This window comes from Tubulanus polymorphus, chromosome 1 (genome assembly GCF_964204645.1).
Source record: "Tubulanus polymorphus chromosome 1, tnTubPoly1.2, whole genome shotgun sequence".
Taxonomy (NCBI): domain Eukaryota; kingdom Metazoa; phylum Nemertea; class Palaeonemertea; order Tubulaniformes; family Tubulanidae; genus Tubulanus; species Tubulanus polymorphus.
This window is the reverse complement of record NC_134025.1, coordinates 5,275,818-5,300,240: the sequence shown is the minus strand read 5'-3', so window position 1 is coordinate 5,300,240 and position 24,423 is coordinate 5,275,818. Positions and strand designations below refer to the sequence as shown.

Here is a 24,423-nt window from a genome sequence, read left to right as displayed (position 1 = left end):
TTCTGAGTATGACCTTAAATATAGGCCTACATCTCTCATGCATAGGCATAAATATTGTTTATACTGATTTGTTTATGTCAATTGCCACAGCGAAAATAACAATCTAACAAAAAATCCTCAATAGGAGACTCGTTTACGCTTGACGGCCAATATGACGCGGGATTCTTTATCGATTCACGGTGACTGTGTACCGTTATCTGGCGCCACCTGGTATTTGTTTGGTAATCATGGAAATATGTCATATGTTTGAAGTGATCGCTTAGACTTCAAATTTAATCATAGTTTTGCCATAATGGATGTAGGGAATGTCATCATCTCTGGTCTTGTTCAAACCAAGAATGTAGAGAGAGCGATAGCACCGTTTGCAGCTCAGGTTTGTCATTTATTTGCCCTGAATCATCCGTAACAAGGGAGGGAATTTTTCAAAACGATAGTCTGTACATACACCCTTCGACGTCACTATCTCAGTATTCTTATACCTATATAGGTAACGCAGTTGATTCTGTTGAAAGACTCACAGGAAAAAGGTGAAAAACTCAGATTTTCGAGCCTGATTGTTCCAGCTGCGCAGAAAGTTTTGGAAACGATTCAACGTTTGATTTCAGAAGCGATCAACACTACCGACAGTGACTATGGAGATGAGGTAAAACAAAGGATTATACTGTTTTGTACAGATTATGATATTCATTGTTAAATGATGTGGGCAAAATAGATACTTCATTTCTAGAATCATCATGTTTTATATAGGAGTATATACAGAGTATGCCTAGTGCTTGTGACCTGCTGGCATTAGCTGCTGGTAGTTTCTTGGTCGCCGCACAAAGACTAGAAATGGAACCTCAAAGTAAAGAAGCCTGGCATCATATTGTGCGTACAGCCAAAGATGTCTTAGAAGGGACTATGAAAGTAAGAGCTGATTATTAAAGTTCCAGTTAGAACCATGCTGCATGATATTGACTTTCTAATTGAAGCATAGTTCTAACTATTTCCATTAATGTAATGGTTCTGATTGTAGGTTCTGTTAGTTTCTGATGATTGTGAAGTAAGGAAATTAGTATACACTGCTCATATTCTTGAAAAAAGAATTGGATTAGTTTTGAGTGTCACTTCGATGAAAGCTTTAGTTTTAGCATTCAAGGTATTTGTATAAATGGTGTCTCATAACCTCTCGTATGACCTCATAAAATATTCAAGCAATTAGTGAGCATTTCATGATATAGGCTAGTCATTTCTTACTTTACTGAACAAAAATGTTTAACTTCTCAAATTCTATATGAAGATTGTGCTACACTTCGAGATTATGATTGATATTGTAGGGGTTAACTGAAAGTATGTTAATGCTTTCCTCATTGATCGAGTTAAGACAGCAACATCTTATAAATACATATCAGAGAGATCGTCTGATTTTGACCATGTCGATGCTACGAAAAACATCTCCTATGCTCAGCACTGCTATGCAAACATATATCAAATACCCTACAAACCCTCAAGCTAAGGTAAGCTAACATATTTTTAAATATGTGTCTAGTGATAAAGGGGTTGTTCTAGGGTCTATTTCAGTGAGGGGTGAACCCCAAAATAGGGCATATTATATTAATTAAACATCCCCCCCCTGAATGAAAGCTCATTGAAAAACATTATTGGAAATGCAGAGACCATAAGCTAGAAACTTTTTCAGGTATCAGTTTGATATATGTCATTTTCCTGTAAAATTCCAGGGCAACTTGACTTGGATCCAAACTCCTGGACACCCATGTTCCAATTTAAAAACTGTGATGATACCAAAGACATTGTAGATCCTGGTAACTTAGGCAAACTCTCCTGTTCAATAGATACATGTCTGGTGTATATTTTTAGGCAAGTAAGGAGTATGTAACAAATCAAGTGTTGACGTTAATAGATGATGTAATAAAAGCCGTCGAGAATAAGCTTTATTACACAGCTGACAATTCTCAATCTGGTGGTCATTTCGTTGTCAGGTTAGAAAAGGTATATTGATATTTAAGATATTCTCATTGCAGTCACATTCAGATACAGTCAAACCTGGATGTGGATCAGTTGAATTCCGATTTTGATCTTATCCAAATGAAATTTACAGTCCATCCGTACATAAATGTAGATAGAATATCGTATCTAATCTGGATTTCTATGCACAAGATGAATTTCATCGGTCCAAAATGATCCGGTTTAAGCAGGTTCTACTGTATTTCCTCCTCATCCTTGATGATGTTTCATATTCTACATCTAGCTGCTGACGATACTTGAACCGCGAAGTCGCTATTCGATAGATAGATATGATTTTGATACACACCTGGAAGCAGTTGTCAGACACAGCATGTCAGTCACTCATTTCACTGAGAACAAATATCGTGAGAAAATTATTGATACTTGTAAATCAGTAAGTATCAACATGAATTGATCCTTTGGGTAAAATGGCTCTTTTGATCAAAACAAATTTGTGTGCTTTATATCAGATACTTAGATGGAGAGGTTCCCTAATGGATTACTTGAATATCGCTGAGAGTAGACCTGGACATTTACAGCGGTGTGTATAAATTGTTGTGTTTTAAAAATTCTTATCCAAGTAGACATTTCATATACATTAACTCGACGTAGTTATAGATGAAGCTGTTATAGATTAATTTTTAGACCAATAAGACATTGTTCCTCAATTCTCCGATATATCTAGGTCTGATTTCGAAGAGATTTGTGAGAAATTGCTCGATGATTTACACGATATTGAAATCAGTGTTAATGCAGCTATCCTCTACCAGATAACGATAGTATTTTCTGAAACAGATGAGCCTTTGGATAGACTAGTTAAAGCTGCTGTATGCCCAACTAATGTAAGTAATTTGGTATCAAATGTCTGAGAGGTCATTTCAACTTCCTGGTGTAGACTTTTTAAAAACAATTCACGTACATTTGATTTGTTCAACATTTAGGATGCTCAGCCCATTGAGGACGACACTTGTCAGAAGTTACTGCAGCCATTTGTTGATGAGTTCCATACTCATTCTGAAAGATTGTGTCAGGTATCAATATTCGCTGCTGCTAGTTCTTCTGATGCACGGAGTAAGTTGAAAAATCAGATAAGATAAGAAAATTCCATATTGATCATACTAATAAAGGATCCCTCATTGCCAGTTAAAAAGTAGTCAAACAATATCGGTAAGCCTCCAGTACAGTTAAGATGTAGGCCTACCTGTAACTTTTTAGGAGTGAACACAATAAAGAACTGGATACAGCATCTAGAACAGCTCGATCCAGAGATAGTTCCCGTCTCCGTAGCTTGCCGTAAAGATTATCTCGATAAAGTGGCTATTGAGCGATTACGTTTGTTGAAATCCCAGTGGAGAGCTAATGTCGAGAGTCTAGTTGAAGAACTCGATGATATGATGGATGTGAATCTATTTCTACAGATCTCTGGTATGAAAATGATGCCACTTCGGCGACAAGTTTTATATAAAACCTCTTTTCACAGTTGCCATGTAATTTTTTGTATTGTATTTATGTCGCTATTAGCAATTTGATTGAAATTTATCGATGTCATGTGTCCTATTTTTTCAGAGGAGAGTATAGCTAGTAACGTTCGTGATTGTGATGTGATTGTTTTAACACACGATAAGCAGGATTTGTGTAAACTGTGTAAATCAATTACTGGACAAGCTCGTCGAGTTACACAGTTCGCTACAAGGATTATTGATAATAGCGCAAGCCCCATTTATCGAAACGGGTTACTTGTTTACACAAACCAGTTAAAGAAAGGTATCTCAGTAGTTTCATTCTTGCTTCATATCGATTAAGTTAATTATTGATTTCTTTAATTCGGTTTGGATCGAAATTTACTCAAAAATTTTAGGGAATTAGTCCCATCCCAAAGAAATATTTCATTTTCTATGATGCATCTGCGTATGTTGTTGTTATTTTAGCTATAACTGCTGTAAGGTCAGGTTGTAATCACTTGCTGGAAAAAATCACCGATGAACGCCTACACGAAAACCTGAATAAACGTAACGAAATACTGTTGAAATGCGTACAGAATATCAGACGAGGCGTTGATGAAGAAAATCAGCCAAATATTTCCTGTACGTTGAGAAATACAGCTCGAACTGTAACTCCTGATTCGGGAACATTTATCGGTAAGACTCCATGTGGTAGTTGTCCAAAAATAAATATCGAACTAACAGAATGTTTATTACTGTTTACCAGTGATGATGTAAGGAACCCGACGATTCTGTTTTTGTTTGCCTGTGAGAACTTCTTGTTGCTAATTCATACAATGATTTCAGTTAATACCGCTGATACTGAAGCCACTATGGAGAATGTATCTACCTCATTGAAAAGCTTAGATCTGGACTCGATCTTATCAACAACAAAGGTTACCGATGATAGACGCTCAGATGATCGATCTATAAGTCGAATTGCTGGTTCAACAGTAAATGAAGCATCAGGAAAAGCTAAAGAATCCCTTTCTAGTCATAGAGGTGAGTGGCATCTGGACTGTTATTCAGTAGACAATCAGATGGGGTAAATGAAATATATCTCTTGATGTTATGTTCCAATTAAAAACTGTTGTGATACCAAAGCCTCTAGTCTATAATTGCATTATTTAGTCTGAAAGTAGGTTGCATTTTCAATTCAGGTACCGAAAAAGATGAAAATCTATCGCGCGCTGTGAAAGATCTCGTCAATAATGCATTAGGGTTGCATCGATTAAAAACTGATATGATCGGCAATGATATCATATCTGAAGCGACACATGTTATAGAAATAGCAAATACTGTATCAGCAGCATGTTCAGATGAAACCACAAGACTGTAAGTGCATATAGTTCTGATGACTAGAGTTGAGTCAATCAAATCAGAGATTCAAACCCAGCTTTTCCATCATTGTAGAAATTTATTTTCATTATTCACAACTTGTAATATACACCTTGTAGTGAATAAGTGCGCTTTGCTTATAGAATCCTGCAATCATTGAGCTCAGACATCACCCAGCTAACCCCTCAGTTGTTAGATAAGGCAAAGCGTGTTTCGCAGTGCGAAGTTCAGGAAATTGATCCTTTATACCAAGTAGCAGAAGCGTGGTGTGATAAGGTACCTAAATATGAGAGCCATTAGATGTTTTTTTTTTCAGATGTGCTTAAACTTGATTTTGAATGTGATTTTTTAATCCTGTTTCCCATGTCTACACCAATATTTCATCTTCATGTAATGTATCTGCTTTCTTACAATTCATATTTTTCAAATGAATCATTTTTAGGTAGAACGCCTGGAATCAAACCTTAACCACCTGCTGATGAAATATCATAGTGTGTCGAACAAAATTGTTGTTGCGCATAAAGTCCATAACGAACTATTGTTGGGACAAGAGGTCAGTCAACTTATAATTCTAGAAGAATTGATCGTATTCATTTCAAAACGGAAAATTCATCTTTGGTCACTTTTTCATTCTGGTCTTTCAGACATTTACACATTCAGGTAAATTTGTTAGTTACGGAAACGAATTTAGCTTTTGGTTACAGAACCTCTTGTGTTTAATACTCCCCGTAATGCGTTTACATCTTTTTCGGGAATAGGGAGTTCCTTTTGATGATTTTCTGTATTATTTCTGATGGTTTATTTTGAGTATAGTTTTGCTAGAAGCTGGTGCAGGAGCATGTAGACTAAATGAGTTGCGCATGTATTTTGTAATTACTGTATGAATGTAATCAAACTTGAACTGCTATTTATTTACAGCAAAGAACGTTAGAAGAATACTCAAGTTATATTACAAATTTGGTAACATCAGTGAATGATGCTATGAATGGAATGGATTTTCTATCATCCGTACAGCTACAGTTATTGATGGCGAATACATGCGATTTAGAAAACTTGACTGCAACAATAACTACCCTAAGCAGCTACACAGCGAACAATGGTAGGAATCAGTAATCCCCTGCAGGGTATAACTTCTGGAGTATTCGGAGACCCCCATTAACCATGTGCGGTGTATAAATCAGTGATAGATTTTGTTATTACACCGCATTGCGGTGTTTTGAAGTGCAGTGCAACGATGCAATTATCTCTCTTGAAAAATGGCAGCACCTGTCAAACATAGTGAAATACTAGTAACTAACAATACACCGCGCTGTGGTGTAGACACACTATAGTTGTATTCCCGTTATTCAACACACTAGGGTGGAATTTTTGAAAATTTTAAAATTATCTCCAGGGTATTTATTAGTCAGCACTGAAAGGGTTTAGAAATATTTATTGTCATACTACTACAAACCTAAATCTAACAAAATTAAGGTCTTGTTAACAGGCAATGTTGTTTCTTTCTGTAGAAAATGAAGATGAGATTAAACAGTTAACTCGGATGTCGAGAGAGTGGGCGGCTAAAGTGTTTTGTATATGTGACACCATCAATACAGTTGCTGATAATGCTAAGCTAGAGGTTTTAGCTGATTGCCTGAACCTTGAAAGTGGCAAATCACAAGTGAATGAACATTTATTAGAAGAAATCAGACTCTTCGAGATAGAGACAGTTAGATACACTGATATGTTCCAATCTGCATGTAAAGGGTAATTTATCATAAAAGGTTGAGGATTTAGATGAAACTGATTATAGCTTCTGAATGTTGAAATCTTAGTTGTGATCATTGCACGAATTTGTAACTTTCATCTACAGTTTACCAGAAACGGATATGAAAATTCATGATGGTCTTGAAATTCTTAGTTCTATGGAAAAAGAGAATAATGCTATGTCACAGATATATACAATTCTCACTGGATCTCCATCAAATTTTCCTGCAGCTGAACGATTGTTCGCTCCACAGAACATTGCTTTCATGCAGTGCAACTGGGTAGCAAAGGTACAGTCTATATTCATATGGAGGAAATTCCTCAACATTACTTGAAATCAGTGGTAACTATACTACTGATGTCATCAGCTTTCATATCTTGAAAGGTATCTGTAGATTTTGCTGAATGATGTATTTTCTATTATTTTTCAGTCTCTTAACTTGACGAAACTTATTGAAAATCTTGTTGTTGATTTTTGTCGAGTAGTTGATAGAATCGCAGCAGCTAATCTCGCTATAAGCTCCACATCAGGTAGCTAAACAATTCTGAAATTCAGATATGTACATCAACAATAAATTGCCAGTTCTAAACCTGAATTGAACGGATGTGTAGCTGGGTTCTATTACTGGTTCTATGTACATTATCTGAAATATAATGGCCAATTTCAGATGATGTGAAAGACTCATTATGTGAGGAGTTTAAGGCTATGAGTAAACAACTGACAAAGAATATGTTTTCGATGAAAGGACTAGCTCTGAAAGCAATTGAAACTTCAACAGACTTAGAAAGTAAAGGATATGTGCGTCAGTGCCTTGATGATATTAGTCAACATACTGAAGATCTGATGAATGCATTGAACAATCTCGCCAGTAAGTTGAAACATTTATTAATTCATAATGAATAATTCATATTAACAACGTACCAGGGTATCTTGACTTGAAATATAAACTTTTCCTCTGTCTGATTTTGTCAAACATAACATCAATTCTCCAAAAGGTTGTTTGACCTGAGAGATCTTAAAACGAGTGATAGTCTTATCTTTAATTTCACCGTTTTCTTGCCTTTAGGCGATCCTTATTCAAAATATCAGGTAAATCTGCAGAAAAGGAAACTAGAATGGGCGTGTAAGATAAATATTCTCGGTCGCACGTTAGCAGCTATGAAAGATATCGATAAGAGAACAATCAGAGGTATGGGCAAATCTAATGAAACTACGCTTTTCTAATCCATCACTGAGCAGCATTCCTGTCATCACATTTTGTTATTTTCTCAGATATAATGTCCTTGCTCTCTTGCCTGACAACAGACATTCACAGTAATTCAATAGATGGAGTGATGTTTGGGGATATGTCAGCTACTTCATCGATCAAAACTTCACCAGGGCAGATCAGAGTGGACAAGATCGAGAAAATGTTTAAACGCAAGTCTGATATGATGCCTCAAATGATCAATAGGTTAATATATATTGCAGCTTTGCAATTATTTTCATTCTTGTAAAATATTATGTTTCCTTTGACCAAATTAACGAATCCCAAAGTTTGTATGATGTTGTAATTTAAATTGTTTGTGTGTTCGATTAAAGCTTTGTTCCTGAACAAACTCAGCTGAGAACTCCAGAAATAGTAAACTCATCATTTACACCGCTTCCATATACACCTTGGAGGGATCCAAAACTTATGGTAAGTTCTCATTCATAGAAATCATGTCAAAATCTTTCTCTTTGATGTGATCGAGGACATACATGTATATACAACCAGCATATCTTTGCCATCTTTACCATATCTGTTGACCTTACGTTGTCAATTGTAGAATTCTGATCCCGTGTCAGTAAGTACTGCCTGATTGGAAAACATAAATCCTAAAAAACCATATTTTTGTATGAAACTAATGAAGATTTTCATGATACATTGTATATAATGAGTTTGTTCTTCATTTAAAACCAATAGCAACTCTGACAAAACCTAAGTTCACTAACACCTTATATGATGATGTTTTTGTTGATTACGTAATTGCATGCACCGGTACTTGAAATGTTGTTTCCAATAGCAATGAAGTTTTTTTTCTGGTTTGTGTACTAGTGTACTAGCAAATCACATATAACATGAGACTGCATTAAATTCATTTCATGGATTTATAAGCTGAAGTATAGCTGCATGTATGATAAGCATTAAAAATTGTCTATATGGTCTCTATTTTAGACTGCTACGCTTATGTTACAAAGAGAAACTGAGAAGTGGGAAGATGAAAAGAATGAATTTGTGCGTCTCGCTAAAGAAATGTGCCGTCAAATGATAGATATGGCAGCATATTCAAAAGGAAAAGGCAGTCTTTCGGTATGTATCAAATATACTGAACTATGTAAATCAATGCTGCCAGTTACTGGTTGTTGGATTAGTTCATTAAATTTCTTTATTCATGATTTCTCTATAGAGTAAAGAAGAATTGATAAAAACGGCGAAGTCAATTGCTGGAAATGGAAAAAAGATTGTACGTTTTGCTCACATTGTAGCAAAATACTGCATCGATGATCGGTATGCATTTCAGTATCATATGCAGTGTAAAACGATAATGTATATTCAGGTTTGACATGTTGCTAACTAATCTATTTGTTCATCTATTTTAGTTTCTCAGATGAACTGATGTCGTATGCAAAACAAGTGCCCACAGTTAGTACACAGTTAAGCATTATTGCAAGCGTTAAAGCTTCCACTCATGATGATAGAACTGTAAGTATCTGTTTGATCTATTACATCAGCCAGCAGTTTATATGGGCTTTAGTTATTTTGTCGTTTTCATTGCTTTAAGGCTGACAAGATTTTGGTGAAAAATGCCGAGATCCTCATGCACGCCATCATGAATACATTAAAGGCTGCTGAGTCGGCGTCTGTGAAGGTAAGTTTTCTCGGTAATTATTCACGACAGTGGATTTCTATGCTCACTGCTGCCTCTCAAATTGACGTTTCAATATGAAAACTTAACAATTCTTTCGTTTTGCTTTTTGACAGGGTTTACATAGACCCGAGAAATCGGATATCGATGAGACTGAGGCAATAATTTTAGCGACGGAATGGAAATGGAATCTGCGCGAGCATCATCAGAAAGAAGCGTTGAATGAGGAATATGATGAACTCGGACTTCGCGTTATCAATACAACAGAACAAGGGCCACAGCTGAATGATGTATTTTTACAACGATAATCTTTACATAGAAGAACATCTTTATAATTTTTCTATTTGAATTGTGTGTTTTAGACGAGTTAAATACATGTATGTCTTTCATGATGAATATCCGCTCTAATTGTTGTAAAGTTTATTATAGCTTAATCACGTTGAAAGCTGCTGCTGATCAAATTTACTGGTGTTAACTTTAATGAGTAGTAAATACTAAAACTTCACATATACTGCATTTGCCAGTATATTGAATCCATGCAAATATCATGATCTGTAAAATGGTTACTAACACTATTCATCTGAAATAACTTGGAAGCAATGTTTATTTAGATGTCATTGTGATGATTAGTCAGTCCGTTTGTAATTTCATTTCTCATATTGTGATATGTTTTTCGTACAATTCATACGTGTCAATTGCTTTATGAACTCTACACGTACTTGTCACTTGTTACAGAGATCATCCTGTAGCTGATTTTATGATTGATCAAGGTTGTTTTACTAATTGAGTTGTTACATGTAAACCGTCCATGAAAAAATTATTGAAAATAAAAGCATTCCGAAATGAGTATTTTGAATTTTGCTTTGCATTTTGTTATTAAGCTTCTCAGGTTTGATAACTCCGCCGTCGGAGAACTCACTCGAAGAATTGCAGTTTCTTAGAGGAATACCAATTTTTAAGGAATACATATCTGTATTTGCTTTGGGACGAAAAGAAAATTCTCCATTCGTATCACTAGCTGATGTCTCCCGGATATGATGAATGACTAGATCTACGGCCAGTACGTATTCCTCGAATCTGAAGTTTGGAGATTAAAAATAAGAGCGACTGTATCACATCCTTATCGCTTTCAGTGGTATAAATAGGCCCACAAATTATCGAAGAAAAATATTTTAGTTTTTGTTTTCATATGGAAATAATGTGTATCATACTCAACGTGACCATCAGAATTGTGAAAAATTGAATTTTATTACAGGGGACTGAATGGTAACTGAAAGGTTTTTACTTGAACCACTACCCAGGCTGCGCTCGGCAATTAATATCAAAATATCACTTATCTACTTATTTAGTGACTTACTTATTTATTTTAGGATTTAAACAGCATGGCAAACGCATTTTTTCTGAAAGATCTACTGGCGATCATGTATATGATGAAATTGATCGCCGAGTCAATAGGAGTTAAGTTATTTAAGAGAATAAACAATTTTTTCATATCCAGAGTACTTTCATATTTGATAAAATAATTGAATATTCTGGAGATGATTGTCGGTAACTCGCAGCTCAGATACACGATTGTGGCTATCATCACGAGTTGCGTTGCTTTCGCGCTACCGGTAACGTTTTTTGTATCTGAATTTGACTGAGATGATGTTATACATTTTCGTAATTTTCGTGAATGAGCGACCGACCACAGAAGTACCGTATTTGCAATCATCAGAATTACGGCCGGTGTGTTAACTGTTATTACTAAGTATATCCAAGTAGAAATCAAGTCCACGTCTTCATCTTTCTGAAATTTTTTAAATATTGGACCCGAAGCTGGTGCCCCTGGGCATCGATACGGGACCATGTACCCGAAATAACGCGGAATGTAAATTACCACAGACACGATAACGATTCTCACTGTATTGATATTAACTAATTTTCTAACAACGATTCGTCGAGACCAGAGCGGAAAGAGAACGTGCAAACACCGCACCACTGCGGACATCACGATGATCCAATTGCGAATTGTCACCGTCGATTTGTACGAGGCGATTCTGAGCCAGTTCCAGACTGGAAATACGGCGAAGTCTGGTAGACGATATACTTCGTCACCATAGAGGTATCGATAAGTGAGATGTCGCACTGTGCTATCGAAGAACACGTTTACAAGATAGATGGTATCGGATATCGACATCAAGATAAGCAGATAAATCGCCTGCCCACTTTCGGGGGTTTTCCGAAAGACGAAAATACCGAAAATATTCATGATTGTCCCCATAGGACACGTAATGCTGATCAGATATAACACCACGTTGTGTTTGAATACCTGCTCTTCGTCAATTGGACATCTAAAACCGCGTCTCAGGGTTGTGTTAACACGATTAAACATAATAGAGAAACCGCTGAAAACGATGGAAGATCAATCTTAGATTTTGGTTGGTTGAGAATAATGCGCCTATTGTACCGGGTACTGTGTATACATGCTATTCACAACATTTCATAACGCTGCCTGATTAATTAATGATTCAGATTATGTATATTCGTTTCAAGTTATGTATTTCTGCATTGCGCTGGGACCATCATAATATACCATAGGCTACAGAATGTACATTGTATTTACGCATATCATGTACGTATATATTACGGTAAATTTGTATTCATGGTTTTTTGTAATCAATGTCTGAATAGTGCGCGCTAAATCACTTTTTCATTTCACGAGGTTTAGTAATATATACAAATTATCTTACACCAAAATACATTAACAACCCGCTGGGAATGACAATTTGAAGATAATTTTTTTTATAATTTTAGACATTTGGTTCAGTCAAAAGCTCATTAGAACGAACTTGTCATAAACTTTCAGAAGTTATTCATATTGACCTAGGTAGATTGAACGCACACAAAGACCCGTGACAAAAAACCGCTGAATATTATGTGTGTGTACTGCTCAGATCACATGAATCTTAAATCGATAGTCGCGTTTTCTTATTAATCGAATATCATGGTGTCCATAGGCTCCACATTGCCGACTATCGAAACCATCGATGAAATGGGGGAAAAGTTGCCTTTAGTTCCCCACAATGGAAAACGTGCTGGAATATCATGTTTCGTGGCAATGGTTTTTGTGGTTGGGGAGATGGCAGGAAGTGGTGTACTGGCTATGCCATACGCTATAAGCAGCACAGGTAGGTTGTGGTTGTAGCCTTCATCACCTCCAAATATCGCTTCTCATGGACCAATTGATGATTAAGCTAATATAGTCGTTTTTACTTGATAACACAATACAACAATTTCTCGATCAGAATGTCATACAATATTCTGATCGAATAAGTAAACCGTAAACTGCATTTTGTTTTCAAATTACAAACAGGTTATGCTGGATTCGTATTAATGGTTATATTTGGTGTAATAGCTGGGGGTACCGGAGTTTTATTAGGTAAAAGTTGGGATATCTTACAAGAACGTTACGACGAATATAATCAACATACGAGGGCCCCGTTTGCATCCATCGGATTTAGAGCCTATGGCAAACCCGGAAAGTGAGTTGTTTGTTTTATATTTATGTAGAATTTATCGTCATTCTTATATGTTAGTATATTATAAGAAACTAAATAGTTCAACACGGTCAATAATAAGACCTCGGTGGTATATATCTGTTAGATAAAATATGTAAATCAGATCAAGATATGAACAAATATTGTTTATCTTTTTTTAGAATGGTTGTATCCATCACGAACGACTTCACAATGTTCGGAGCAGGTGTAGTCTTCATTATTTTGGCCTCACAACTAATTCAAAGTTTGTTGAGTCATTTGAATGTGGATTTTACCGTGTGTTTGTGGATGGCTTTGGTTGCCGCATTTCTAACACCGTTAACATGGCTTGGTACACCAAAGGACATGTGGTAGATATACTATACATTATATATCAAAATTGAATCTAAAACTGCTTTGAATTTCATTCAAAATGATAATAAAAATCATAGGGTTATTTCACTCTATTTCCCAGTAACACAGTTATTTTATTGAAGGCCTGTAGCGATTATAGCGACGTTGAGTACGGCAATTGCCTGTGTAATCATCACTGTCAATATAATTCTGATCGAACCGAAAATTCCGAAAGAACAGAAGAAACCAATCGAAGTTTTACCATTCATGATGGCATTTGGCACACTCGCTTTCACATTCGCCGGTACTCCTGCTTTCCCGACAATACAGCACGACATGAAAGAACCGAAGAAATTTGGCCGATCTCTCATAGCTGCTTTCACGGGTATGCTTTAGGATGGTTCTTGTCATCATTTTTTTCTTTTAATTAAACAGTCAATTGGCCGCAAATTCTTGATTTTATATCTTTGCTTCATGTATTTCAGTGTTATTAGCCATCTATTCACCAGTAGCGTATTCGGCGTATTTCATTCTCGGGGATCGAGTAAAAGATAACATCTTGATAGATTTGAATGAATTTTACCCGGGACCGATGGTCTATACGGTTCAGATTCTGATCGTCGTGCATCTTATATTCGCTTTTGTCATCGTTACAAATCCGCTTTATCAAGAAATCGAGGACGCTCTTGGAATACCACTCAGTAAGTTAACATCGTTTTGAATGACATCTAGCTCTTGGTTCTTTTGCTCCTCGCATCGACTGCCATACCCCCCCCCCCCCCATGAACTGTTTTAATCGTAGAAAAAATACTTTTTAGGAATCAACTGGAAACGAGTTGCTTTACGCACAGCTATGGTTGCATCTATATTATTCGTGGCCGAAACCATACCTAGGTAATGAATATATGAATAAATAAACTCAGCTATCAACTATCTCAGCGAATAGGTGGTGATGATTTCTGATCGTCTTATTGAAACTATGCATAATCAAAATAGGTTTGGAGTAGTTTTGTCTCTTCTTGGAGGATCTGCTATATCAGTGCAGATATTCGTGTTCCCGACGCTATTCTATATGAAACTCTGCAGCCAAACTCAAGGCATGATTACCAATACCGACAGACCATGGCCAGTCAGGTAGAGAAAGAAATAAAAGAAAAACATGAAAATTCATCTAAAACATGACATTTCACATAACATTCATCGCTGAAACGATTTCCGTATCAGGCACCATAGCACATTGGACTGAAATACAAGCACCGCACGTATATGATATGATAATAACGATGTTGATATTTTTCAGATCAATTTGTCAACCGCTCCGTGTGTTACTGTGGTCAGTTCTGTTAGTTGGAATATTATGTGGCATTTGTGCGACATACGCCGCAATAGACGCTATAGTCGCCCCGAATTCGTTCGTTTTACCCTGTTATGTAAACTCTAACATCACAAGTATTTAGTGGATGAATCTCTGAAACTGCAATACTAACATAATGGAAACTACTGTGATTTTATACGTGTATTTATTGTTCCGGTTTTGAATATTGAAATTAAAAAACTGTCAACGTCTCATAATTTACTGATCTATTTTAGTTCCTTTGTACTGATATTTTGATATTTTGTTCCGGTTCAAAGATATCGACTCGTGTAATATCTACGATATCATTGTAGGGAATTCCAATTTTACACGTCTGTGTATTGATTTTGTGTGATTATGAATATCTAGATTTCATATGGATACAGAGTATGGTGTAAGAGATTGGAAACCCATAAAATTATCATTTGAGTTCCTTTCTAACAATATTGTAAGCCATAATTTATCAACTTCTAACACGAGCCTGGGCTCCAAGTGCCATTGTAGAATTTTCGATTAGATTTAGGGTCCCAGTTATTAAGATCTGCTGGTACCAAACTTTCCAAGTGATTTGAAACGTTTGGAACATTTCCTGAACTTTTGACGGATTTGATTTCGATAGATCGTAGTAATTGATCGTATAATGATTCCCCTAATAAGTATGAAATAATTGCTGCAGTTAATATCGTGATTTGTCATATATATGTTTGTTTTCATACGCTAGTTTTAGTACCTTCGTAATTGATCGTCTGCTGTTTCGTTGCTGTCAACAACAGTACTGCTGTTGAAATGAAGTTCAGACTGGAAAGCTAAATCGATTGTTTATCATGTCATCTGTAAAATGTCACGAGGCAAACGCCCCAACATACTGACAATAGACGCTATAGTCTATAGGCTCACATCAATTTTACGAACTTTTCGATTAGTTAGGATCAGAATTAATCAGAAGTACCTTTTGATCTAAAATTTTAGAGGATTAGCAAGACTCCGAAGAAACATTAGAAAGAAACATTTTAGAAAAAAACAAACAGTATATAATAAGTATGACGGTATATTGATCGCAAAGAATTGATTGAAAACGGGAAAAGAAATGCTTCAATCGACATTTCTAAAATGGTCCTCGGATAATATGAAAATGAAATATAGGCTTTAATCGAAACGGATGCGTCAGTAGATGTTTTTCATTTTTTTGTAGTGATTGTTGATTTTTCGAAAAAATAAGTCAAGGCCTACATACGTCCGTAATATTTCAACACCATCCAGGACTCCATGTGTTATTGAAGAATGCCGGGTTCGCTTTTGGATCACGTTTATTTGGATTCCCTGGTACCAAACTCTTCAAGTGATTCTGAAACGTTTTGAGCATCTCCTGAACTTTTGTCGGATTCGATTTCGATAGATCGTAGTGTTCAGTCGGATCTTTACTCAGATCAAACAGTTTCACTTTGTCAAACGGCCAGCTCCGGGGAATCGCTTCGTCCGGTAATTCGGCACATTCGCCTTCGGTATCTTTACATAGGGGCAATCCTGGCTGGTGATTACTTAGTTTTGGAACAGGGTACCAATCGTTCAAATGACCTGGATTCCCCACTATGAGTTTATAATTACCATCGCGAATTGCACCATTTTTGAAGATGTCGTCTATATTGTAAACAAACGAGTTTCTTGATGAAGTTTTGTTGTTGATGACATTAGACCAAAAGTCAACGCCGTCTATAGCATCATCAGTTTTAACGGATGCTATAGAAAGAATACTCGGGAACCAGTCCGCCGCATGTATCATACCGTCATAAACGAAGCCGGTCTTTTTTAGCAAAGGACTATGAACGAAAGCCACACCTCGCGTTCCACCCTCCCATAGCGTGGTCTTTGAACCGCGAAGCGGCCAGTTATTGCCAGAATTCCGAACCTGACCACCATTATCGGTAGTGAAAATTATGATGGTATCATCGTACATTCCAGTTTCTTTCAATGCAGAAGTCACATTTCCGATTGCTTCGTCGAGTATGGTAACCATTCCAGAAAATATTCTTCGTGGTCGGTTTCGAATATTTGGGTAAAGGTCTTCGTACTGTTTGGGAACTTGAAGCGGGTCATGGACGTTCTGGAAAGGCAAGTATAAAAACAACGGACCTTCTTCTTGTTTGTGAGTTTTGATTATGTCACGCGCCCGTTGAGTAAAGATGTAATTGCCGTATGTGCCATTGAATGTACGCAATGGTTTCTCGTTGAATCTGAAATCTAGACCATTCCATCTGCCGTCATAGACTTCGTGGGTGTAATGATCTTCGGCGCCGATATAGTACCCCAGGAATGAATCAAATCCACGATATGTCGGGGTATATCTCCAGTTACAGAATCCTTGGTGCCATTTACCGACTATATGCGTACGGTAGCCAGCCTGCTTCAACTTCTGAGGCAATGTCGTGATATTCAGGGGAAGACCGTAACCAGCGTACGCCATTATGACCGTATGCTGCATACCGGTGTGATAAGGATAATACCCGCTTAACCAGGCACTCCGTGACGGAGAACACATCGGCTGAACGTACGATTGGTTGAGAATGATTCCATTTCTCGCTAAACTTTCGATGTTTGGAGTCTTCATAGCGGGATTGTGCCAGCTGACGTCATTCCATCCGAGATCGTCTGCAACAATGAAGACGATGTTCGGTGGTTTCGCTGAACACGTCTGTGCGAGCGACGCCGCGATGACAATTAGAAACAACATGTTCATCTGGAAAATAAGAATTAAATGAAGCGGGTTTCGTGTTCTGTACAACTCGTATCAGTTTTATACATACAACAAGTACCTTCATGATGAATAATCCCAGTTAGTTTCTAACAGTTTACAGCTGTTACGTGCATGAGGTGCTTGCTATGCACAATTGAATCAATATACCATGTGATTTTTCGAAATGTCACGAGGAGTATAACAATTAGCACAAGGCCCGTCAGTTCCAAAGCAATGTCTGATATCTTACATAATATCATATCTGCAACGAGGTTGTATGTAAAAATAGGTGTTTTCGGGGCACTTGATCTAGATAATACTGGTTTGTCTGAGAACATGTCGCGTGACTCGAAACGTATTGCAGTGCCTACACCTGTTGTGTATTTAGTCAATAAAAAAGCCTGGGACCAATTATCATTTAATGGACACATAATTTATGCAACAATTGCAATTTCAACCCGATGGATATGGATAGTCCTTGTCATTCAGTTTTACAATTATGGCATATCATCACCGAGTATACCTCCTTAAACGATGCGAGATCGAATTCACGACCGTAAGAAATGTGCCTTTTATATACGACAGATAGAAAAAAACAACACGACATACAGCTAATACATCAGATATATAGATTTTTATTCAAAATGCAGTTGTATACAGGTCAGGTTTTTCAGCAAGCATTTTGGTAGCGAAATATCTGAAATCCTTATCCAAGACAACATAATATAGTCAGGGTCCGGTTCCACAGTTAACTCTGAATTGAAATTAGTTCATTTTCAATGAGTTAACTCTGAGTCAAATCTTAATTCGCAACTGTGTAACTTTCACCTAAGTTACAAATTGTTGTTTCCCAGTTTAACACCATCCAGGACTCCATGTGTTATTGAAGAATGCCGGGTTTGCTTTTGGATCACGTTTATTTGGATTCCCTGGTATCAAACTCTTCAAGTGATTCTGAAACGTTTTGAGCATCTCCTGAACTTTAGTCGGATTCGATTTCGATAGATCGTAGTGTTCAGTCGGATCTTTACTCAGATCAAACAGTTTCACTTTGTCAAACGGCCAGCTCCGGGGAATCGCTTCGTCCGGTAATTCGGCACATTCGCCTTCGGTATCTTTACATAGGGGCAATCCTGGCTGGTGATTACTTAGTTTTGGAACAGGGTACCAATCGTTCAAATGACCTGGATTCCCCACTATGAGTTTATAATTACCATCGCGAATGGCACCATTTTTGAAGATGTCGTCTATATTGTAAACAAACGAGTTTCTTGATGAAGTTTTGTTGTTGATGACATTAGACCAAAAGTCAACGCCGTCTATAGCATCTTCAGTTTTAACGGATGCTATAGAAAGAATACTCGGGAACCAGTCCGCCGCATGTATCATACCGTCATAAACGAAGCCGGTCTTTTTTAGCAACGGACTATGAACGAAAGCCACACCTCGCGTTCCACCCTCCCATAACGTGGTTTTAGCACCACGAAGTGGCCAATTATTGCCGGCTTCTACTGGTTGCCCACCATTATCGGTAGTGAAAATTATGATGGTTTCATCGTACATTCCGCTTTCTTTCAATGCAGAAGTAACATTTCCAATTGCTTCGTCGAGCATTGTGACCATCCCCGAATAAATACGTCGTGGTCGGTTTTGAATGTTTTGATAAAGGTCTTCGTACTGTTTGGGGACTTGGAGTGGAGCGTGGACGTTCTGAAAAGGTAAGTACAAAAACAACGGACCTTCTTCTTGTTTGTGCGTATTGATAATGTCACTTGCCCTTTGAGCAAACACGTAATTAGCGTATGTGCCATTGAATGCACGCAATGGCTTTTCGTTGAATCTAAAATCTAAACCGTTCCATCTGTAATGAGTAACATGATCTTCCATGCCGTTATAGTACCCCAGGAATGAATCAAATCCGCGATATGTTGGGGTATATCTCCAGTTACAGAATCCTTGGTGCCATTTACCGACTATATGCGTACGGTAGCCAGCCTGCTTCAACTTCTGAGGCAATGTCGTGATATTCAGAGGAAGGCCAAAGGCGGTATACTCAAATATCACCGTATGCTGCATACCGGTGTGATAAGGATAATACCCGCTTAACCAGGCACTCCGTGACGGAGAACACATCGGCTGAACGTACGATTGGTTGAGAATGATTCCATTTCTCGCTAAACTTTCGATGTTTGGAGTCTTCATAGCGGGATTGTGCCAGCTGACGTCATTCCACCCGAGATCGTCTGCAACAATGAAGACGATGTTCGGTGGTTTCGCTGAACACGTCTGTGCGAGCGACGCCGCGATGACGATTAGAAACAACATGTTCATCTGGAAAATATAATATAAAGAATATATGAACCCATAGAGCCTAGATTTCGGAGAGATATCACTCGTTATGAATAATTTCCCACAACATCTAAGTGACTCTATCGAATTACAGCGTCCTACAAATGAGCACGAACATATATATCCCTTATTAAATTTAAATATATGATTACCTTCATTTTTCAGATTGATGTAGATGTTCTGTCTAGAGTACGGTGCGCCTGTAGTATCAGCAATTATATTTTCACGAATATATCGGTATCAATAAATTTCTGATGCTCAAATGCCACTAGAAATTTATCATTCTCGGAAAATATGGTGGTTCGAAGATTTATGGGTGATCCTATTTGTTGATAGTTTTCGAGTTCATCAAAGGTCTGTCGCAAATTTACAACAATCGCTGCATAGAATCAATGGAACAGGCATGTGATCTTGAGTCACATGGATGCCACATATCCACATACAAATAACAGGTTTAGGGTCTGAATTGCTGTTCTAAAGGACCTGTTAGTTTATAATCAAGACACAAGACACACTCATTAAAAATGTTTCTCATTCAAAGTAAACGCTCTAGAAATAAAACATCTGAAGAAAAGGATTGCAGACATAATTGAATAAGGGAAATTTAAGAAAATTTTGCTCATAAGGGTTAACTTGATTTCGCCGATGCGTCATCTGAGGATTTGTTCCCCAACGCCTGTATACATTTTGAATTACGGTGGTTTGTAACATTCTAATCATTCGGACCAAAGACTGAGGCGAATTGGATGCGTCAAACTATTTCGTTTTGTTCGTTTGAATGGTTCTTTGATTTTTCGATGTGAGATACATAAATCACGATAGATATTTACAACCATTCAATATCAGTGAAAGGTTGAACAACGTCAATTTCAGTTATATTGTTGCACTGTTTCAACGTTAAATACATATCCAAACAAGAAATACTCCTTCAAAGTGCCTTAGATTTATATATCTGTAATTGTTGACAGTATCACTGTTGTTACAAATTGTGACTGATCACTTTTATAATTGACATAAAATCGGCAGCCATATAATCCTGAATTCGTCGCCAGCTGGACTAACGACAGCAATTCAGTAACATTATCTATGATTATTGTTAATGCCTTTCGTATTTTCCACATAAATCATAAAATAATACACATGCATACATCATATATTACAATATTCGTAAATGCTGATATCAATGAAAGGGACGAAAAATATGGCCTGGTCTTTCTGAATCAACGCGTATTACTTATAACGATACTTTCACAATAAGCCGCGATAGATTTATAGTAATATAGTTGTACATTTAGTAGTGTCCGAGTTGACCAGTACCAGGTACTAAGTCAATAGGATTTGTTAGACGCGCGATACATTTTTTAATTTATCAATTAATATCACAGCGCCGTACTAGCATTTGATTGTTTTTTGGGGGGTGGGGCAGAGAAACCCGGAAAAGAACTGTTCTATTGAATATAGAAATAATGTTTGCAAAAAGGGCCTTTATTCAAAATTACTGGGGCCCTGTATCAGATGTCGCTATTGGGTGACTGATGTGGAAATTTGTATGCAAACTACCTTTCAATCATGAGGTGAATATTGAGCCAGTCAACTCCGCCTTTCTCGGGAGCGTTGTATTGTTACCATATGTATCAAGAGTGACTTATTCTGGGAAATAAATATAGATCCTTTTAAATAATCTTTTATTGAATGATTTAATGAATGACTCTGTGGGCGGTTAACGGAGTTGATCGGTACCAAGTATTGAGTCGAGTGTATTCCCCAGGTGTTTGAGGCCAAGTTGCGTTGTGGCCTATATCTTGCATCCTCTACTGTTAGTACTTCCTCGTCCAAAACAAAAGCTAAACATTTAATTCAAAAAACACTCCCAAATTCGTTCTCTTTCATCATTTATTTTATCCTTGTTAATTTACAAATGTACATCGGTCCGAAATTGTTCCTTATCTGTGGTAAAACTAACAGTCCAAATCTGCAGGCAGGAAAAAAAGTAAAATAGTCACTGAACGTATACTGAATGATTTTCAGATCATTGACAACAACTTCTATGTTTGATTCATGCCAAATATCTTCCAATGCAGCCTGTACGACTCCATCGTTTTGTGGCATGGAAAGCGTACACGTCGAATATACTACAGATCCACCTGGCTTGCATAACTGCAGGGCCCGTCTAAAACGAAAGAACAAATATTAACTGAAATTGAATCTCTGAATATTGCATGCAATATTCAATGAAAAACGACAATCTTACAGTAACAATGTCTTTTGTAAGGATGGTAACATTACTCTCTCATGAGTTCTCCCTGATTTGAAATAACTGTTATCGTTTTCATTTAGAATGTGTCTATCAGTCAGACAAGGGACATCGACTAACACCTAGAAAAAAACAATCATAAATAACATAATCCATATTACTACAATGTAATCGCTTCAGAACTATCATCATACCTTATCAAACTCAAGTCCTTCGTCGAAATGTTCGCCTTGTTTGTTCATGAATAAAACCGTTTCTTTAACAAGTGTGTTCGGAAAATACTGTTCCATTACATTACGAACTCTAGTCAACCGTTTACTAGATTTATCATTACAAACAAGTCTACCTTGAAGAAAAAGGCGAAAATTGTACTTTTTATCATCACTAATGTAAGGATACAAAATCGCCAAGGATATGATATAAAGCTTACATTTCAGCAGTTACCTGGAGTTAATGTTTGTAAAATCTGCAATGACTTTCCACCAGGTCCCGAACAGAGATCAAGGACGGAGTCTCCCATTTTCAAATCTAAAGCAATCACTGGAAGAACTGATGCACCATCTAATAAATAATAGTCTGCAAAAAAGAGATGATTGGTAATGAGGGATTTTTCCCATAATTGAAAATTGAAATTACCAGGTAGTTCATAACATAAGTGTTATAACATAACAATATTTACCATAGAGTTTGCCTTGATCAGGTGATGGTTTAGTAAATTGTGTTGTCTCGCCACGTGGAAAGGCAAAAACTTTGAGAAATTTTGGCAAATTCAGATCCACCTGCGGAATGATTTCAATATCTATATCTTTAGGGTTGTAGATGTTTTGTTCTATTTCAGCAAGTTCATTCATTTCAGCATCTGTGTACACTTTTGAAGCGGGAACGAAAGCTGAAACATCAGTTCGATCATCTTCAATATCTTCTGCTGCAAATTCTTTATAATATTCGCCTGTATTTTCCCCGAGTACATTCTCTAATGCAGCCTGTTGTCGTTCCTGAAACATTTATAAATTCAAGGGTCCTACATAAAATTCGCAGATAGGATGCTATCAAATTATGAAAAACCATTAGAGGTATCGATCCAGGGATCTATGGAGTTTACTGCCAGAGCGATGAAATTCTGATGGAGAAACCCCATATGTTACAATACAATTTTTATTGTCACTGTCTATGACATTTATCAACCAGTTAACATCAGCCAACTTTCAAGCAATTGGCACTTGAAATGCACACATCATACCTTGAGATTTGATAGTGAATTCTTATCCCTGTCTTTTTTATTTACTTTCTTCAGCTTCTTTTTTGCCGCATCAATTTTTGTCGAAGCTCTTTCGATCATATTATCAGCGCCAGCGCAGATCAGATCAGTGACGGTGTCAGTTTCATTTTCGGCATAGTTATTTATAACTGCAGTGTATTTTCGTAGAGACAAAAGAGCTAAACGGATAGATGGCCATTTTCTTGCGAATACAGCTTTGTGGTATACATCAAAGTAATCCAAAGCCACATCTTTATATTCTTTGGGCTTTCTATTTATTGCCTAAATTATCGATAACACATATATTTCACAACAAGATAAACCTAGTTCTCATCACATGTATTCAATTTTCAGTATTGTGCACTTAAATTTCAGACACACGTCAATAAGGTTTTTCTGTAATTCATGACGCTCTCATTAGTTTACTCAAGTTCTACACAGCACAGGCCTAATAATATGCAATGGCATCAGCCCTACAAGCAATCATTGCCCGTAGTAGGTCAGCCACACAAAACTGAATGCGAACGTAGTCGTCAGCAACCAGCAGTGAAGGAAGGAAGACCGTGACGTGAGTGACAGTTTTTAATGTTAAGTTGAGACTGTAACTACTGTTGTGCTTTTGACGTGGTGTTTTCCACAAATCAAACATTTCAAAAGAATTATTCTTGATGATTGATATGAGCACATTGTCTTAGGAACGATTCTTACCCATTTCTTTTTGTATCTATTTCTCGAGGGTACACGGAGAATAGCTTGAACTACAGCGAAATTAGAAGCTCGAAACATTTTTTATTTTTTTTTTCAACTTGGACAACGACCTTGAGACCTGGCACGATATTTACCACCTAAAACCTTTCTGCCAAACGCGTAATGATTACTACTCGCGTGCCACAGATACACACTCGCATGCCACAGTACGAATATAATATTATATAGGGTTAGTTCACATATTAACCGTCAATGTTATATATAGGGGCAGCACGTAACGGTCAATACAGACGAACCAATATCAGGCGCGGCTCTGGCACTGGAGCATAATTCTGCAATTCTCGAAGAACCAGTACTGCAGACCACAACTCTTGTTTGCACAACTCAAGAAAAGCAGCATAGCAGTAATTTTCTAAATTTTTATTCAATAGAATAAGAA

At 37.0% G+C, this 24,423-nt stretch overlaps 4 protein-coding genes and 1 pseudogene across 11 annotated transcripts; 2 read left to right on the top strand and 3 right to left on the bottom strand.

Annotated features, from left to right (window-relative positions):
* Positions 1-232: 232 nt before the first annotated feature.
* On the top strand, positions 233-10,196 carry LOC141915516 (uncharacterized). Its single transcript, XM_074807083.1, has 31 exons — positions 233-373; positions 488-643; positions 748-906; positions 1,016-1,138; positions 1,317-1,496; positions 1,858-1,989; positions 2,249-2,398; positions 2,475-2,545; positions 2,690-2,846; positions 2,946-3,075; positions 3,220-3,429; positions 3,571-3,768; positions 3,933-4,142; positions 4,293-4,487; positions 4,646-4,820; positions 4,967-5,099; positions 5,266-5,376; positions 5,742-5,922; positions 6,332-6,569; positions 6,676-6,859; positions 7,001-7,100; positions 7,238-7,438; positions 7,637-7,759; positions 7,843-8,023; positions 8,152-8,248; positions 8,379-8,396; positions 8,768-8,902; positions 9,000-9,100; positions 9,193-9,295; positions 9,375-9,461; positions 9,575-10,196. The coding sequence occupies exons 1-31, from the start codon at positions 293-295 to the stop codon at positions 9,764-9,766; spliced, it is 4,512 nt and encodes a 1,503-aa protein (XP_074663184.1). The 5' UTR covers positions 233-292; the 3' UTR covers positions 9,767-10,196.
* Positions 10,197-11,469: 1,273 nt separating this feature from the next.
* Positions 11,470-14,887, top strand: LOC141909270 (uncharacterized). Of its 8 annotated transcripts, XM_074799668.1 has the most exons (11): positions 11,470-11,910; positions 11,994-12,072; positions 12,255-12,379; positions 12,458-12,628; positions 12,814-12,982; positions 13,159-13,347; positions 13,474-13,715; positions 13,816-14,031; positions 14,149-14,224; positions 14,327-14,464; positions 14,631-14,887. In XM_074799668.1, exons 3-11 carry the CDS (start codon positions 12,376-12,378, stop codon positions 14,785-14,787), a joined length of 1,362 nt encoding a protein of 453 aa, XP_074655769.1. In that variant the 5' UTR covers positions 11,470-11,910; positions 11,994-12,072; positions 12,255-12,375; the 3' UTR covers positions 14,788-14,887. The 8 variants fall into 8 exon arrangements, with proteins under 8 accessions (XP_074655769.1, XP_074655787.1, XP_074655795.1 ...); XM_074799686.1 differs by lacking the exon at positions 12,255-12,379 and having other exon boundaries at positions 11,471-11,878; XM_074799694.1 differs by lacking the exon at positions 12,255-12,379 and having other exon boundaries at positions 11,471-11,878; positions 11,994-12,088.
* An 840-nt stretch (positions 14,888-15,727) lies between these two features.
* On the bottom strand, positions 15,728-17,674 carry LOC141903693 (arylsulfatase B-like). Its single transcript, XM_074791932.1, has 2 exons — positions 17,495-17,674; positions 15,728-17,418 (listed from the first exon to the last, which is right to left on the bottom strand). Exons 1-2 carry the CDS (start codon positions 17,498-17,500, stop codon positions 15,931-15,933), a joined length of 1,494 nt encoding a protein of 497 aa, XP_074648033.1. The 5' UTR covers positions 17,501-17,674; the 3' UTR covers positions 15,728-15,930.
* Positions 17,675-18,067: 393 nt separating this feature from the next.
* LOC141915515 (arylsulfatase B pseudogene) lies at positions 18,068-19,740 on the bottom strand (annotated as a pseudogene).
* A 1,908-nt stretch (positions 19,741-21,648) lies between these two features.
* On the bottom strand, positions 21,649-24,106 carry LOC141912443 (5-cytosine rRNA methyltransferase NSUN4-like). The gene is made up of 7 exons (XM_074803644.1): positions 23,985-24,106; positions 23,259-23,558; positions 22,698-23,013; positions 22,463-22,594; positions 22,213-22,364; positions 22,016-22,140; positions 21,649-21,934 (listed from the first exon to the last, which is right to left on the bottom strand). The coding sequence occupies exons 1-7, from the start codon at positions 24,060-24,062 to the stop codon at positions 21,658-21,660; spliced, it is 1,380 nt and encodes a 459-aa protein (XP_074659745.1). The 5' UTR covers positions 24,063-24,106; the 3' UTR covers positions 21,649-21,657.
* Between the last annotated feature and the right edge of the window lie 317 nt (positions 24,107-24,423).

Bases quoted from the DNA above. Each gene is read 5' to 3' on its own strand.
- LOC141912443 (XM_074803644.1), bottom strand. From the start codon at position 24,062: ATGTTTCGAGCTTCTAATTTCGCTGTAGTTCAAGCTATTCTCCGTGTA. The intron at 23,559-23,984 runs GTAAGAATCGTT...TCGATAATTTAG, and splicing joins ATAGATACAAAAAGAAATGG to GCAATAAATAGAAAGCCCAA. The intron at 23,014-23,258 runs GTATGATGTGTG...TAAATGTTTCAG, and splicing joins ATTCACTATCAAATCTCAAG to GAACGACAACAGGCTGCATT.
- LOC141915516 (XM_074807083.1), top strand. From the start codon at position 293: ATGGATGTAGGGAATGTCATCATCTCTGGTCTTGTTCAAACCAAGAAT. The intron at 644-747 runs GTAAAACAAAGG...TGTTTTATATAG, and splicing joins ACAGTGACTATGGAGATGAG to GAGTATATACAGAGTATGCC. The intron at 7,101-7,237 runs GTAGCTAAACAA...GGCCAATTTCAG, and splicing joins CGCTATAAGCTCCACATCAG to ATGATGTGAAAGACTCATTA.
- LOC141909270 (XM_074799663.1), top strand. From the start codon at position 12,445: ATGGTGTCCATAGGCTCCACATTGCCGACTATCGAAACCATCGATGAA. The intron at 14,032-14,148 runs GTAAGTTAACAT...AATACTTTTTAG, and splicing joins CGCTCTTGGAATACCACTCA to GAATCAACTGGAAACGAGTT. The intron at 14,225-14,326 runs GTAATGAATATA...TAATCAAAATAG, and splicing joins GTGGCCGAAACCATACCTAG to GTTTGGAGTAGTTTTGTCTC.